Source organism: Schistocerca piceifrons, chromosome 2 (assembly GCF_021461385.2).
Source record: "Schistocerca piceifrons isolate TAMUIC-IGC-003096 chromosome 2, iqSchPice1.1, whole genome shotgun sequence".
NCBI classification, from domain to species: Eukaryota; Metazoa; Arthropoda; class Insecta; order Orthoptera; family Acrididae; genus Schistocerca; species Schistocerca piceifrons.
Window position 1 is genome coordinate 744,458,345 of NC_060139.1, and position 18,388 is coordinate 744,476,732.

The 18,388-nt window shown below is 39.6% G+C and overlaps 1 protein-coding gene across 1 annotated transcript in view; it reads right to left on the reverse strand.

Annotated features, from left to right (window-relative positions):
• LOC124776267 (serologically defined colon cancer antigen 8 homolog) overlaps positions 1 to 18,388 on the reverse strand; it is a gene marked incomplete in the record, with an annotated part of 236,051 nt that overhangs the window by 37,410 nt on the left and 180,253 nt on the right. The window contains 1 exon segment of the mRNA XM_047251167.1: positions 17,527 to 17,644. Within this exon segment, the coding sequence (XP_047107123.1) occupies positions 17,527 to 17,644 (118 nt within the window).

An 18,388-nucleotide genomic window follows, 5' to 3' on the forward strand; every position in this document is an offset into this window, starting at 1 on the left:
TGTCACCTGCTCCAGACCAGCACTAGGTTTAAAAAAATTGGTGACCTGGTATTCTGATCCTAGTTCATCCTGCAAGAGTTGGCCAACACCTCTTCCATGGGAACTACCTAACAACAACACTTTCTTTCTCTTTTCTGATTTCCCTACATTCTTACTTTTCAATCTGCTGCTGAAAGTTTGTTGTGCCCTGTCTACACCTGCAACTGCTTGAGGCTCACCAGCTTCTAACTGAAGCAACAGGTCAAATCTATTTTCCACATTCACCATAAAGCTGTCAGACAAAGTTCTAGGCCTGTTCCTCCTGTTGCCTGTTGCCACTTCCCACCTCTCTTTACCCTTCTCCCTCCTTAACCTGTCAAGATCTCCTCTGGCCTTGTCTAATTCAGCCTGAAGGGCAGCAATTTTCCCCTCCTGTTCCAGTATCTTCCTATCTCTACTACAAATCCTACAAAACCACTGATGAGTCTCATTTACTTCCCCTATTCCCACGCCACTACAGTCACCCACATGGAAAAAACTACAGCACCCATCACACCAAAGCCCCGACCTAACAATTCTACGGCAAGTCAAGCACTTTTCACTCATGATAAACGTAATAGTTGATTAAGAATAAGTCAGTTAAATTACAGATAAACACGAAAATATGGTTACACAAATTTGGCCTATACGCAACTGTGTGTAAACAAAAACAAAAGTGCAAAGTTTCTGAAACAACAAGTTAAACTTTACGCTACTTTCCGGAAATGCTAGTTAAATAATGAAGAGGTAAGCTAAGTTAAATTTGTGGAGAGAGCAAGGAACAACTAAGCGAAATTCTATAGATTTGCTGCAGCAGAACGTAAACAAAAAATACGACTGTACGGTCTTTTCGCGTTTTCTGCTATATTACGTAAAGAAAAGTGAAACCTTTAATGGTACACTTAAACGGCACACTAATACACTTATTTACCACGTAATCAGTACTAATCTATATGTTTTATAATCTAAAATAACTTATCTTTACGAGAACACCAAAACTCGCGCTAGTCGCCTGGCTGCAGGGCTGCCAATATAACATTTGAATGACTAGATACTTGTTCCAGAAAGAAAACAGTGCATATAGTTCAACTATTTCTTCCCTTCTGTCATAAGTAGCAGTTTGTACGAGGATTTACAGTGTGAGCTCACCTAAGCAAAACACTTATCACAGCTTAAGCTTTCAATGAAAGAACATGCCTATTTTTACACAATTTGCTGTCACATAGAATCTTTATATCTTATTGGTATAACAACCATTCTGTAAGCCCAAATCACATAGTGGTAATTATGCCTAGGAATGTCACGTAATCCCTACAAAAAGAAGGCAGAGAAAACTGATGTTAACTCTCTAAGTCAATTTGGACCACATGAATAATGGAAGGTGGGATAGTCAAAAGGGCTTTGCGTTTTGAAGGAGAATGGCTGGACGAAAATTGTATTTGTGAGTGGGCTGCTTGATATGATCACATAGCTTGGTAATTTAATTCGGTACATATAAAATGATTGTTTTTCCAGCCTTTAATGCTCTTATCACTTCATCATAAATGGCAAAGCTATGAAAAACTTCTATTTAGACAACCACACTGATGAATGCAATATGATGTGCAACTTCTAAACAAACGCTTCAGAAATATGTTAAATAAAAAATGGATTTGGAAAGGATGAAATACAAAGATTTAAACTGCTTATATTCTACAAAAGGTCATAAGATGTGCAGAATAAGTCAGTCATAAGGCAATGTCAAACCATCAGTGACCAGTTAAATTCCAAATCTCCTGAAATCACAAGAAATTCCTAGTCTTCAGTGGCCTTGGGGTGAACTGAAATTGTAAAGTAAACTAGAAAGAGTTAAATTATAGCTGCAATGAGATTACAATACGAAAGTGGAGAAATCTGAACTGAGAAGTCATTATACTATGTGCTTCCATGTAATATCTATATCTACATCTACATCTATACTCCGCGAGCCACCTTACGGTGTGTGGCGGAGGGTACTTATTGTACCACTATCTGATCCCCCCTTCCCTGTTCCATTCACGAATTGTGCGTGGGAAGAACGACTGCTTGTAAGTCTCCGTATTTGCTCTAATTTCTCGGATCTTTTCGTTGTGATCATTACGCGAGATATATGTGGGCGGTAGTAATATGTTGCCCATCTCTTCCCGGAATGTGCTCTCTCGTAATTTCGATAATAAACCTCTCCGTATTGCGTAACGCCTTTCTTGAAGTGTCCGCCACTGGAGCTTGTTCAGCATCTCCGTAACGCTCTCGCGCTGACTAAATGTCCCCATGACGAATCGCGCTGCTTTTCGCTGGATCATGTCTATCTCTTCTATTAATCCAACCTGGTAAGGGTCCCATACTGATGAGCAATACTCAAGAATCGGACGAACAAGCGTTTTGTAAGCTACTTCTTTCGTCGATGAGTCACATTTTCTTAGAATTCTTCCTATGAATCTCAACCTGGCGCCTGCTTTTCCCACTATTTGTTTTATGTGATCATTCCACTTCAGATCGCTCCGGATAGTAACTCCTAAGTATTTTACGGTCGTTACCGCTTCCAACGATTTACCACCTATGGCATAATCGTACTGGGATGGATTTCTGCCCCTATGTATGCGCATTATATTACATTTATCTACGTTTAGGGAAAGCTGCCAGCTGTCGCACCATGCATTAATCCTCTGCAGGTCCTCCTGGAGTACGTACGAGTCTTCTGATGTTGCTACTTTCTTGTAGACAACCGTGTCATCTGCAAATAGCCTCACGGAGCTACCGATGTTGTCAACTAAGTCATTTATGTATATTGTAAACAATAAAGGTCCTATCACGCTTCCCTGCGGTACTCCCGAAATTACCTCTACATCTGCAGATTTTGAACCGTTAAGAATGACATGTTGTGTTCTTTCTTCTAGGAAATCCTGAATCCAATCACAAACCTGGTCCGATATTCCGTAAGCTCGTATTTTTTTCACTAAACGTAAGTGCGGAACCGTATCAGATGCCTTCCTGAAGTCCAGGAATACGGCATCAATCTGCTCGCCAGTGTCTACGGCACTGTGAATTTCTTGGGCAAATAGGGCGAGCTGAGTTTCACATGATCTCTGTTTGCGGAGTCCATGTTGGTTATGATGAAGGAGATTTGTATTATCTAAGAACGTCATAATACGAGAACACAAAACATGTTCCATTATTCTACAACAGATTGACGTAAGCGAAATAGGCCTATAATTATTCGCATCTGATTTATGACCCTTCTTGAAAATGGGAACGACCTGTGCTTTCTTCCAGTCGCTAGGTACTTTACGTTCTTCCAGCGATCTACGATAAATTGCTGATAGAAAGGGGGCAAGTTCTTTAGCATAATCACTGTAGAATCTTAAGGGTATCTCGTCTGGTCCGGATGCTTTTCCGCTACTAAGTGATAGCAGTTGTTTTTCAATTCTGATATCGTTTATTTCAATATTTTCCATTTTGGCGTCCGTGCGACGGCTGAAGTCAGGGACCGTGTTACGATTTTCCGCAGTGAAACAGTTTCGGAACACTGAATTCAGTATTTCTGCCTTTCTTCGGTCGTCCTCTGTTTCGGTGCCATCGTGGTCAAAGAGTGACTGAATAGGGGATTTAGATCCGCTTACCGATTTTACATACGACCAAAACTTTTTAGGGTTCTTGTTTAGATTGTTTGCCAATGTTTTATGTTCGAATTCGTTGAATGCTTCTCTCATTGCTCTCTTTACGCTCTTTTTCGCTTCGTTCATTCCTTATCAGCTATGATTCGACTACTCTTAAACCTATGATGAAGCTTTCTTTGTTTCCGTAGTACCTTTCGTACATGATTGTTATACCACGGTGGATCCTTCCCCTCGCTTTGGACCTTAGTCGGTACGAACTTATCTAAGGCATACTGGACGATGTTTCTGAATTTTTTCCATTTTTGTTCCACATCCTCTTCCTCAGAAATGAACGTTTGATGGTGGTCACTCAGATATTCTGCGATTTGTGCCCTATCACTCTTGTTAAGCAAATATATTTTCCTTCCTTTCTTGGCATTTCTTATTACACTTGTAGTCATTGATGCAACCACTGACTTATGATCACTGATACCCTCTTCTACATTCACGGAGTCGAAAAGTTCCGGTCTATTTGTTGCTATGAGGTCTAAAACGTTAGCTTCACGAGTTGGTTCTCTAACTATCTGCTCGAAGTAATTCTCGGACAAGGCAGTCAGGATAATGTCACAAGAGTCTCTGTCCCTGGCTCCAGTTCTGATTGTGTGACTATCCCATTCTATACCTGGTAGATTGAAGTCTCCCCCTATTACAACAGTATGATCACGAAACTTCTTCACGACGTTCTGCAGGTTCTCTCTGAGGCGCTCAACTACTACGGTTGCTGATGCAGGTGGTCTATAGAAGCATCATATCTGACCCACCTTTGATACTTAACTTAACCCAGATTATTTCACATTCGCATTAGCTAATAACTTCACTGGATATTATTGAATTCTTTACTGCTATAAATACTCCTCCACCATTGGCGTTTATCCTATCCTTGCGGTATATATTCCATTCTGTGTCTAGGATTTCGTTACTGTTCACTTCCGGTTTTAACCAACTTTCCGTTCCTAATACTATATGCGCACTATTTCCTTCAATAAGAGATACTAATTCAGGAACCTTGCCCTGGATACTCCTGCAGTTTACCAATATTACGTTAACTTTTCCTGTTTTTGGTCTCTGAGGACGGACGTTCTTTATCAACGATGATAATGTCCTCTCTGGTAAGCCGTCAGGTATTTTATCATTTCGCCCAAGGGGGGGTCCCTCTAACCTAAAAAACCCCCGTGTGCACGCCACACGTAGCTGCTTCCGGTGTGTAGTGCACGCCTGACCTGTCTAGGGGGGCCCTACAGTTCTCCACCCAATAACGCAGGTCGATGAATTTGCAACCATTATAGTCGCAGAGTCGTCTGAGCCTCTGGTTTAGACCCTCCACACGGCTCCAAACCAGAGGACAGCGATCGACTCTGGGCACTATGCTGCAGATATTAAGCTCAGCTTGCACTCCGCGTGCGATGCTGGTTGTCTTCACCAAATCAGCCAGCCGCCGGAAGGAACCAAGAATGGCCTCAGAACCCAAGCGGCAGGCGTCATTCGTTCCGACATGTGCTACTATCTGCAGCCGGTCACACCCAGTGCGTTCAATAGCTGCCGGAAGGGCCTCCTCCACATTACGGACGAGACCCCCCGGCAAGCACACCGAGTGCACACTGGCATTCTTCCCCGACCTACCGGCTATTTTCCTGAGGGGCTCCATAACCCGCCTAACGTTGGAGCTCCCTATAACTAATAGGCCCGCCCTCTGTGACTGTCGGGACCTTGCCGGAGAATCGGCCACTGGCCCAACAGGCGAGGCATCCTGTGGTGGCTCGGAAACGATGTCATCACCACTAGGAAGCACCCCGTACCTGTTGGAAAGGGGTAAGGCAGCTGCCACGCGGCCAGATCCCACCTTCGCCTTTCGGCCAGGCACGCGCGAGCCCACCACTGTCCGCCATTCACCCTGGAGTGATGGCTGACCGGTAATAAAGCTTCTTATTATTAACTAAGTTTGGTTTTGGGTGAAATTATTTCGTTTGTCTCTACAGCACAAATATTTCAATAAACATCAAATAACTAAACTAAGCAAGTATGAGAGCAGAGTTGAAAAACAGCCACAGTAAGACCAAAATGATGAACAGTATGCTGAAAGGGAACCAGTGAAAATTAACAGTGTATTATTGGATCAATTACCAAACTAGTATTTAACTGCGAATAATGAATAAGAAAATACTGAAATCATTAAGCAGAAGTTCATTTGAGAAACGGAGTGTCATATTTGAAAGTAAATTCACAACTTGCTTAAAACAGAATCAATAAAGGGAATGCACTGTCACTTTACCTGTGGTAGTGAGAAACGGAACATCAATGCACTCATAAAATTAAGCTGCTTAATGGATAATGGAGACACATGCTGGAAGTAACAAGAAAGGAAACAAAGACACATAAATGAGTAGGAAGAAGAGTGAATTGAAAATGTCATAGTGATTACTGTGAAAAGAAGAATATTAGGTTGAAGGTAAACCAAGGAAATTTCAAGGAAATTTCATGCTGGCTTTCTCATGATAAAATGACTTACATGACGACACTGTGGTAGGCGACATCAAAGTGTGCACACACACACACACACACACACACACACACACACACAAAACTCAACTCATGCATGCATATGTGGCCACTGTCTCTGGCTGCCAAGGCCTCTCTCTCTCTCTCTCTCTCTCTCTCTGTGTGTGTGTGTGTGTGTGTGTGTGTGTGTGTGTGTGTGTGTGTTGTTGGATTCTGATGATGGCCTGTTTGACCGACAGCTTTGTTTGGCAGTCTTTTTGTTGTGCCTATCTGCGAGTCAGCATCTCTGCTAAATTATGAGTAGCAACTATTCTTTTCATAATATTGTCGTTATTCAATCCTGTTTTCCATTGTTTGAAGCTAAAATGGATATAATTACTGTGTTGTTTATTTTTTTAATTGACTGTACATTCATACAGGAAATTTTCACAAAATTCTGTACAGTTGAATGAATTTCTGATGTACATTTATTTTTGCAGGGGAGAAAATCAGGCTGGTTGCGCATGTCATCATATTAGTATGTTTGTTCAATAGAACGAAATGTACTGAATAGCTACACTAGAGCAAGAGATGGCACAGCCTGTGACACATGCCATTAAATAACACTCATTGAGCTATTATACAAAATTTTATGGCGTGGAAATGTACTGAATAGCTATAGAGAAAGAAATAGTTCGGGCTGTGACATATCCCATTAAATAACAGTGACTGAGTTATTATACGAAATTTTATGGTATCTGAAAAAGTTGGTATATGTTTCAGTTTAGATTTCTCATTATTCTTACGCTGATCGGATGTTGTTTTCCATAACTGCAGAGTCAGTTGGCATGAGGGCAACACTACAAGTATGTGGATATTTACAATAATACCATATAAAAAAGAAATAAAAGACATTATGTCCAGTGCACTACACTAAATAATTCTCAGTGTCGTTGTAAAATATGCTGCATACACTGTGCCGTTTCAAAATATAGTTAAACTTGATGGACATACAGACAGACATAACCTACCAATAGCATGTTACAAACTGGAATGGAACAAATGAATTCTGGACAAGAACTGTGGGTAAGTTAATATAGGAGCTTATGCCATAAAGAATGTTAAGAACAATGTAATTCAGTTAGGAGATACACTCCTGGAAATTGAAATAAGAACACCGTGAATTCATTGTCCCAGGAAGGGGAAACTTTATTGACACATTCCTGGGGTCAGATACATCACATGATCACACTGACAGAACCACAGGCACATAGACACAGGCAACAGAGCATGCACAATGTCGGCACTAGTACAGTGTATATCCACCTTTCGCAGCAATGCAGGCTGCTATTCTCCCATGGAGACGATCGTAGAGATGCTGGATGTAGTCCTGTGGAACGGCTTGCCATGCCATTTCCACCTGGCGCTTCAGTTGGACCAGCGTTCGTGCTGGACGTGCAGACCGCGTGAGACGACGCTTCATCCAGTCCCAAACATGCTCAATGGGGGACAGATCCGGAGATCTTGCTGGCCAGGGTAGTTGACTTATACCTTCTCGAGCACGTTGGGTGGCACGGGATACATGCGGACGTGCATTGTCCTGTTGGAACAGCAAGTTCCCTTGCCGGTCTAGGAATGGTAGAACGATGGGTTCGATGACGGTTTGGATGTACCGTGCACTATTCAGTGTCCCATCGACGATCACCAGTGGTGTACGGCCAGTGTAGGAGATTGCTCCCCACACCATGATGCCGGGTGTTGGCCCTGTGTGCCTCGGTCGTATGCAGTCCTGATTGTGGCGCTCACCTGCACGGCGCCAAACACGCATACGACCATCATTGGCACCAAGGCAGAAGCGACTCTCATCGCTGAAGACGACACGTCTCCATTCGTCCCTCCAGTCACGCCTGTCGCGACACCACTGGAGGCGGGCTGCACGATGTTGGGGCATGAGCGGAAGACGGCGTAACGGTGTGCGGGACCGTAGCCCAGCTTCATGGAGACGGTTGCGAATGGTCCTCGCCGATACCCCAGGAGCAACAGTGTCCCTAATTTGCTGGGAAGTGGTGGTGCGGTCCCCTACGGCACTGCGTAGGATCCTACGGTCTTGGCGTGCATCCGTGCGTCGCTGCGGTCCGGTCCCAGGTCGACGGGCATGTGCACCTTTCGCCGACCACTGGCGACAACATCGATGTACTGTGGAGACCTCACGCCCCACGTGTTGAGCAATTCGGCGGTACGTCCACCCGGCCTCCCGCATGCCCACTATACGCCCTCGCTCAAAGTCCGTCAACTGCACATACGGTTCACGTCCACGCTGTCGCGGCATGCTACCAGTGTTAAAGACTGCGATGGAGCTCCGTATGCCACGGCAAACTGGCTGACTCTGACGGCGGCGGTGCACAAATGCTGCACAGCTAGCGCCATTCGACGGCCAACACCGCAGTTCCTGGTGTGTCCGCTGTGCCGTGCGTGTGATCATTCCTTGTACAGCCCTCTCGCAGTGTCCGGAGCAAGTATGGTGGGTCTGACACACCGGTGTCAATGTGTTCTTTTTTCCATTTCCAGGAGTGTACTTTTTACAATTTCCACAAAACATTCATCACACACCTTCTGTTAATCATCTAGTAATCATTTTCCAGATTTGATGACTCAGTCTGCTTCATCTCAGCAGACAAGGGCCCTACAATAGAAGCATCCATTATCTACTACGAATGTCCAGAGCTAGTGCCAGATATTTAATACTACCACTTACAATTACAAAATATGATTCGGTAACTCCATATTTATTAACTGTCAGATAGACAGATATTCAGTTACCATATTGTCTTCACAAATGTTTTAAGGAGTTTTATTTTCTGTTACTCTATTCTCATTTATGGACCCACAAATAGCTGCTTTCCCACTATGTACCTTTAACTGGCTGAACAAACTTCATAATCAAAAGATAGAATATTTATAGTACAATATTAAAAATTGTGTTGCCATTTTACTGTTTATCATATAACTCCTCACTTCTCTCTCATCTCTTATAACCTGCTGCAGATGTTCATTTCCAGCATCAGTACTTTTATGATATAAAATATAAAATATTTGTTCTAGTCAACTAATGAACATAATTTTAACGGTCAACTGTAGTAAATATTTAAATGTCATGCCAATGAGCAATTATATCATTAGTAAAATCTCCCAAAATTGAGCATTCCATGGATGCACCTACAGAAGTTATCAATTTTCATACATGTACTGTTTGTTGCAGTTATATATTTTGGTTTCCCTAAATTACATAAGGCATATGCTCAGTAGGCTCCTTTGAAAAGGGCAAGGTTGATTTCCTTTCCCATTCCGAGCTTGTGCACTATATCTAATGAGCTCATCACTGATGGGATGTTATATCCTAATCTTGGATCCTAGACATTAAATTTCACTTTTCTTTGAAGTGTGGGCTGAACTGAGTCATATTTACTGATCAAAACTGGTTACTAGAATGAAACTATCACCAAAAAAACTTGCTTTTCCAGATGCCCAACAACTGTTATTGCACATCCTACAGAACTAGCACTCCTTGCAAATAGGATATGATGGTGAACGAATTAGTCACAGCCTAGTGGTTATTTCCAGAATAAAACTTTCATTTTGTGGAAGGTTGTGCATGGAAATGAAACTTCCTGACAGATTATTTCTTAGATGAAAAGAATTTGGTTCTGCCGGTATCATTCATGTATGAATGAGATTTTTAACACACAATAAATCATACAGAAGGTATGTGTCCCTCAGTTTCTAGTATCCTGTATCCAATTAGTGCTGGAACTGGTATGGGATCTTTCCAGTGTCACAGATAACTAACCACACCTATACCATAGGCTATTATTGTGATGGGGTCATGGCTCACAAAAGGGGTCTTTTCCAGCTACTAGAAAATATTTGGTAGATTACAAACATTTGTATGAAGGTAGACAACTACTCATCACACAGGAAAAGTGGCTGATTTCATAGCTGTGTAACTACCAACACCATCTGTGAACAGATACATGGATTAACTAGCATGGTATTTCGACTACCTTCTGTTTTCAGTTTAACAGTACTGGCATCACATAATATTCAGAACAACTGACACTTTAGCAGTATCATTGGAGCAACAGGCAAACAGAAGTTTTGTTTTAAACTGGGCAAAAGTACCACAGATACTTTAGAAATGAAACAAACTGTTTATGGCATTAAAGCAACGAATTGTAAAAATGTTTTTAACTGGTATTCAAGACTTTGTGACAGTAGAGAGATTGTTGAAGATAATCCACATCCAGGAGCATCACAGACAGTTCAAGTCAAAGAAAATGCTCAAAAAGTATCAAAAATTCTTCGGATCAATCACTGTGCATCTACCAAGTTAATTGAGGAACTCACCGGTATTCTGCATTCCAAATGAAAATTTGGGCAAAGAGCTGATCTGTTGTTGATTTGTGCCCCACTTATTGACTGCAGTTTTGTGAAACTCTGCAGAGATGTGGAAAGGTCAGCTATTAAGGATCCAGGCTTCACACCTTGCATCGTAACAGGCGACGAAATATGGTATTTTCAGTATGAGTCACTTACAAAACGCCAAAGCTTGGAATGAAAAGGACCAGAATCTCCAAGACCAAAAAAACTGTGCATGCAGAAAAACCATGCCAAGACACTGCTTACTGTTTTCTTTGATTCAAAAGAAATTACCCATAAAGAATTCATTCCAGAAGGTCAAATGCTGAATGCAGATTACTACTTGGATGTTTTAAATTGTTTATGGGAGAGGATTGTTCAGGTTAAATCTGAATACCAAAATCAAAGAATAGGACGTTCATATCGTGGTGATTGAACACCCTTCTTATTCACCTCATTTGTCTCCGTGTGACTACTGGTTATTTTCCAAAGCTGAATATGGCAATGAAAGTGTTCTGATGCAATTTCAAATATCTAGGAGGCTACAACCGTGGTACTCGAGGCATATTCCAAGGCTGAGTATCAGAACTGTTTCAAACAATTTAATTTTTCAAAGTTTCCAGTTGTCCACAGACTCACAAGGAGCCCATTTTAAATAAAAAGCCATGTAAACTAAATGTAAACATCTAGTGTTTTATTTCACATCAGTCATCTTCTTTGTGTGATGGAATGTATATAGTGGAGGCATCAAGTAATGAATAGGCAGAAGTAAAAGGTGAATGCAAGCGAAGTGTGGATTTCAGAAGGCCATGGACAGAAGCTGAGTATACACTACAAAAATATTTATTGAGAGACTAAAACAGCAACAAAGAGGCATGAAAAGTCTTTCAAATTTCCTAATTCTTTATATATACAAACAACAGTCACCCTCTAAGACTAAGTGCCGAACAAAGTAAGCTTTCCTGTACCATCATAGCAGATATCTGGATAATAAAAGAAGATTTATGATGACAGATCAGAAATAAATTATACACATAATAAATTAAATACATTAGAATGATGACAACAGCTGCAAAGATCTTTATATTTCCACATGAACAAGCTTATAACTGAAATTGTGATTTCTGAGTCATTACCTAATCATTACTTAACCATAATATGGCATCCAGTCGTACTTTTTACAAATGCATTGTATCTTCATGCACACTAATGTTTGTGCATTGTAACACCAAGAAGGACACATTGGACTGAAATGAACTTTACACCACAGATCAGACACCTAACAATACACAAATTATTACAGTTACAAAACTGTACGTGTTCTCTGACTTTGAGAATATCACGTGGTGTGAAAGCACTCATGTACCTTCTGGATATGTTTCTGGGGAACTGGAAGACCATACGAATCAAGCTGTTGGCCAACCATACGAGCAACATGTCTGCAAATACGCAGGCCAAGTGAGCTATGGTACCATTGTTCTTTGAAGAGTACTTGCATGTTCATCATCACATGTTGCCAGGTACTCTCTTTCTGAATATGACATGCAAAGTTCACTGAAGGAGGAGTCAAGATTGTAAATTGCATTCAGTGCACTCTACTAAATTACACTTGGAATTTGCTTGTCATGGAGAAAAACAGTGCAAACTACCAGATTGTGATCAACATGGAAGAGTCGTACACATTTTATGTCATTATTGTACAGCAGGTTGAAGTGGGACTTGAAAGACGGAATTACATTTTGCGACTCAACATAACAGCAATAATGTTCAGAGGCACATTGTAGTCCGTTTCACTTTCTTGTTAAAGCATTACATTTTGCAGCTTAACATAACAGCAATAATATTCACAGACCCACTGCAGCCTGTGACATGTGTTTCCAGAATGTTGGAGGTCAACACAATTTGCAAGTCCAGCCTACAGCAGATAGCATCAAACTGTTGATGCAGAAAGGATCACAAAATGGCGCAGTGATCACTGTTCAATTAACAGTCTGTTACAGCCATGCAAACAAACTTATGGTCATCCCATATTATGATCATTGTGTGGTCCAGTACCCACTGATTAATGTGTACAATTCAATCCATTGATCCACTTAGACATGCATTTTTGTCATAGGAGCATGCCCTGTATGAACCAAAGTATCGTAACTGCTAAAACAATTCACAGTAGAGAGAACAGTCTACTGCCTTAATTCACTCAAATGTCAATACTGTGCTCTCCAAGGCTGACAATGTATATTGGCACTTTCTTTCATAATTTACCCTCATTTGATGGCTCTCCATTCATTGAACTCAGTTCAACATTTCCCTTTTCAGTTTCACAAATGACGGTTCTGTTGCATTTAAATGTAAGTCACTTGTTACTGTAATTCTGTACTGGATGTACACTGTTCTACACAGCCACAGAGTTTGGAATCATTTAAACATTTTTTTTTCTCTTGGTGATGACGTTTTCACAAATCTCAATCTATGTATCTCTTAGGACTTACCAATCAGTATTTGTAATAACCAGTTGTAATAAATCCAAAATCTTTGAAATTCAATGTACTCTTTAATCCTTTGCACATTCTGTAATTTATTTATTCAGTGTTTTAATCTTCTTTCTCTTCTCACAGAGCTCCAATCTGGTTTTCCTCTTCACGTTCAAACACGTTCCTTACATTTGTTTTATATGTCATCTACAACTCAGGATGTTCTCATGTAAGGAATGAAGATGCCTACCTACACTGATAAAAGTAAACGTATAGAGCAATGTTTGAGTCATAAGCCTTAAGTCCCATTACTTTACTTGTAAAGTTGATGGGAATAGGAACTTCCTTGACACAGTCTGAGGCACTGTCATATATCTGCTTCATTATGATACTTTCCTTTGGATAGTAATGGCATTACTGTTTATTGTTCCAAAGTTCGGTAGGGATGAGAAGAAATAATTTTCCAGTGTCTTGGTGAAGAAAGTAGTCCATCTTCCATGTTAAATTCTGGAGAAACCACAGAAATAAACATCAGCACTTCCTAGTGAGGATTTGAATGTCATTTACCTCAGACATGACCGCAGTATCTTAAACATTGTTAGCACACTTGGTACTTTACTTTCATAATACTACTGGTTATAGCATTAACTTAACCCCTTCAACATATTTTCTTCCAATATATAAAATTTCTGCCAATTTCAACAACTTTTTTTATTTTTCTGTAAGTTCTGCCTTAAAAAATTACTTGTTGGATTATAACAATTTCTTCTGCAGTTTGACGTAACTGGCCACATACCATAAAATGGGATATAATATGCAAAGGTGAAGTTCCCAAATGTCGTTGACAAGGAAAGGAGCTTAGAATGTATTGTCAAACTGAATTTATGGACATCAAATATGAGGTATTGTCTTTGTTAACAAAGGAAAGAATTAATGACAGTGAAATCTTTATCAGAAACGTTCTGGCATTCACCAAAACTGATTTAGAGAGACCGATGAAAACTGAAACCATGATGTCTGGATGAGGATTTGAATATAACTGCCCCTGAATTTGCATCCAATGCCGTAACCACAGGTCTACAGCACATGGACTAGCAAACAGAGCCTGTTGCTGTATATACATGCTGTGTGGTTTTTATCTGTATAATGGATGATTACCCATATAAGCATATCACTGTATGAAGATGTCTTTTTTAATGCAATGAATGAACTGTACAATATTTACAGCAAACACAAATTGAAAGCACATATGCATTTTAAGCATTCATGAATGACAAACTTGTTTTTGAAACATGCAACATATGCATTAATTGTAAATTTATGAAACTGTAACTGATTATTAATAATCTTTATATGTCTGCAAAGGGTGGCTTATGCCAACCTTGAAATTAGCTAATCTGACTGCGTCACTCATATCACCATTAAACCGAAAGCTACTTTATAATCATACTTTTACGCTATTCTGAGTCTCTATAAAAAGGCTTTGTGCTTCGCTACCAAGCAAGCTATAACTATATAGTAATTAAAAGTATTTTCTTTTTTGGCAAATATAAGCCAGACTATAAATTTTAATGTTTTTCAATTCATCACAAAATAGTTTCACCAAAAACTTACAGGGGAGGTGAGCTATGCAAAACTTGAGGTCATTTCCCAATCAATAGATCCTATCTGATTTTCATAGCAGCTTTATTCCACATCTACTACAGAAACTGATTAGTTTTACATGTAGATGTACCATTTTTAAGTGCAGCCAACACAATATTCTTATCTTTAATATAAAGCTTTCATCTTTTGGTGTTATCCGTAACACCCCCACCACATCACATCACATCACATCACATCACATCACATCAATTCCAACTTGATGTACATTTCCTTTCTCGTCATTAATACCTATCTATAATCTGTTATTCCTTCCAACCAAAAAACTAAGTACTGAACTGAAAGATACGTTGTGCACATATCTGTAGAATTCCAAATCCAGAAACTTTATTATACTTCAGTTAAAATAACTTTTTGATTGACTTTTCAGTGAGACAATTGGTAGGAGCAATGCTTTAGCTAAAAGCAGTTTTTTCTAAGGTTGCACATGCTTGCTGTGTAGCCTGTTTAGTAGATATATGCGAGGCCTCGCCACATCAGGCAGATTACGCAAAGTGGGAAGGTGAGACCTAAATATGGAATGATGTCTGTATCTCAACAAATAATGTTTTAATGCAAATTAAGTAAAGCTATATCCATTGCTAAAGTATATTCATAAATGTTTTAGTCTCTGCATGGAATGCATATAACAGCTATTTTCAAATTGGTGTTTTCCTAACTATGCAGCCTTTATCAGGTAACTTTTGTGCTAAAAATATTGATTCTTTTGTATCTTCTACTTTCAAATCAGTCTGACAATGAGCTGGTTAATCTTTCTTTATCAGTATTAGATATTATGGCGCTTTAAAATTAAGCTGCCTACCAAACTGTATTTGGAGAGTTTACAATAAAAAATGTGGTCACCGAATACTTTATGTGTGGTTTGATTATGTCACATGTTTCTGCAATGAAATGTAATTAACATTTCAAAATTGTTTTTGTAGTGGTAAGGAAAACCACATCTCAGACAATCTGGAGTAAATATACCGGGTGACCAAAAAGTCAGTATAAATTTGAAAACTGAATAAATCATGGAATAATATAGATAGAGAGGTACAAATTGACACACATGCTTGGAATGATATGGGGTTTTATTAGAATAAAAAAAATACAAAAGTTCAAAAAATGCCCGACAGATGGCGCTTCATCTGATCAGAATAGCAATATTTAGCATAACAAAGTAAGACAAAGCAAAGATGATGTTCTTTACAGGAAATGCTCAATATGTCCACCATCATTCCTCAACAATAGCTGTAGTCGAGGAATAATGTTGTGAACAGCACCGTAAAGCATGTCCGGAGTTATGGTGAGGCGTTGGCATTGGATGTTGTCTTTCAGCATCCCTAGAGATGTTGGTCGATCACGATACACTTGCGACTTCAGGTAACCCCAAAGCCAATAATTGCACGGACTGTAGTCTGGGAACATGGGAGGCCAAGCATGATGAAGGTGGTGGCTGAGCACACGATCATCACCAAACGACGCGCGCAAGAGATCTTTCACGCGTCATTTTGTGAACTTAGCTTTTTTTTTGTTCTAATAAAACCCCACGTCATTCCAAGCATGTGTGTCATTTTTTACCTCTCTATCTACATTATTCCATGGTTTATTAAGTTTTCAAATTTATACTGACTTTTTGATCACCCGGTATTTGATATAACATCATACTCGAAGATATTGTCGTGCTATGCTCAATCCACTGATGTGTTATCTGTTTCATAGGTGCTTTATCAAATCAGAGACAGCCACAGTTGAGATTTACATCGCATTAACAGGCACTTTCATTTGTTTCAGGAGTCATACCATCCTCAGTATTTCATAATTAGTTTGAGACAAAGAAATAAGATTTCTGAAAAATCATGGTGTCCAAAGGGTGGGTATTTTTCTATTTGTTTAACACTTGAATTTTTTTTTATTTACTGTGATACAGGAGCAACAATAGGTTTTTCCCTTCAATAAAATATTTACCTTTTCAAAGGCATTCAACAGCTCACGAAGAGTACAATGATACAGCACTATTGACAACAAAACTTTTTGCACAACAAATACCTGGTTCCATGTCACTGGCCATCCGGTAATCTTTCTTTTCAAGTCTACACAGAAATTTGGTACTTCATGACATTTATTGTATGAGACTGAACACTAGCCTAATGGTTATTATTCACCCTTAAATATGTGATTATGATATCAAGGTATGTATTGCACATAATAGAGAAGCTATCCCTACAGCCACCATTCCTACTGCCCTCCCCAATACCAATGACAACAATTTGCAAGTACAAATTTTGTGTCAGTTGATGTACTCATGCAACTACTGATCACATGAGCTCACAGCAGATTTCATACTACCTGCCAACACTACTGTCTGTCAATCAGAAAGTTATTTTATTCAAGCTCTACCGTCCAAATCAGCGATACATAAATAGATTAACAAATACATCTTCACTCTCACAGATGGTCCCTTGTACAGCTGTTGGTATAGCCAGGATTTAAAAACTAGCATCTGCATACATATTTAGACACTATGATGTATGGAAAAATCTGAAACACAGCATTGGAGAAATATCAGAAATTTACAATGGTTTTGAAAATAACTGATCTCTTCCGAAACTTTTACATTGCTTCATAGTAATGAATCAAATCTGGATATTGTCCATGTAGAAACAGAAGGGGGCAAAGCTGAAGGGCTATCTCAAGAGAAATATTGGATAAACAGGCATAATGTTATCTCCATTTCCCTATGTTTCATATATGCGAGAAAGTGGAAAAAGGACAGCATGCAGGAGGAAGGAAATGCTCTTTTCTATGGGGAAATACTGTGCATTCCTTACTTGTGTCGTGCAGAGGAATCTTCCAGCTTCTTTGTTAGAGAATGACACTCCTCTCTCAGTTTTTCCATGACTAGATTCTGGGACTGAATCATACCTTCTAGTTCAGCAACAGTTTTGACTGAAATGAGATTTAGAATAATCTCATTTTCTTCATATTTATTACAACACAGAAACTGTGTTTTGTTTCCAGTTAGTCAACAAGTGATTGACTCATTTAACAATGTTCATCAGAAATTTACTTAGCAAACACAAAAATAATTATATTGTACATTTCCAGTGTCCCATGTACGAGGGGCATTCAATATTAGAGAGACAAACTGGTGTCGAGGGGGGGGGGGGGGAGGGGAGAAAAAGGGGGAACTGAGTATTTTTACAAAATGAGACTTTTACTACTTCTCAACATAATCCCCACCAATATTAATACACTTGCCCCAATGATGAACAAGGTTTTTTTTTTATTTTTTTAAATACATATTTCATGCAAAGAAATCTTTGCCTTGTTGTTTGAGCCACGTTTCCACAAATTATTTCACCTCCTCATTGCAGCTGAATTTTTCTCCATGTAATGCCTCCTTAAGTGTACCAAACAAATAAAAATCTTGTTTCGAAAAGGCTCACCTTTCCATTCACAGCATTCTTTTAAATCAATACACATTTTGCATCTTGTTTCTTACAGTTGTTGCATTAACCCTTTTGGGACCCACCTTGTGCTTGTTTTGCTGTACCGATCTTGTTACTAACAACATTATGAACTGTGCCAACACTTACTGCAACTGTTTTTTCTCCACACATCAAAAAACATTTTGCATCACCTCAGTTCCTAGAGTTCCAGAACCTATACAGAAAATTGGAATAGAGATAA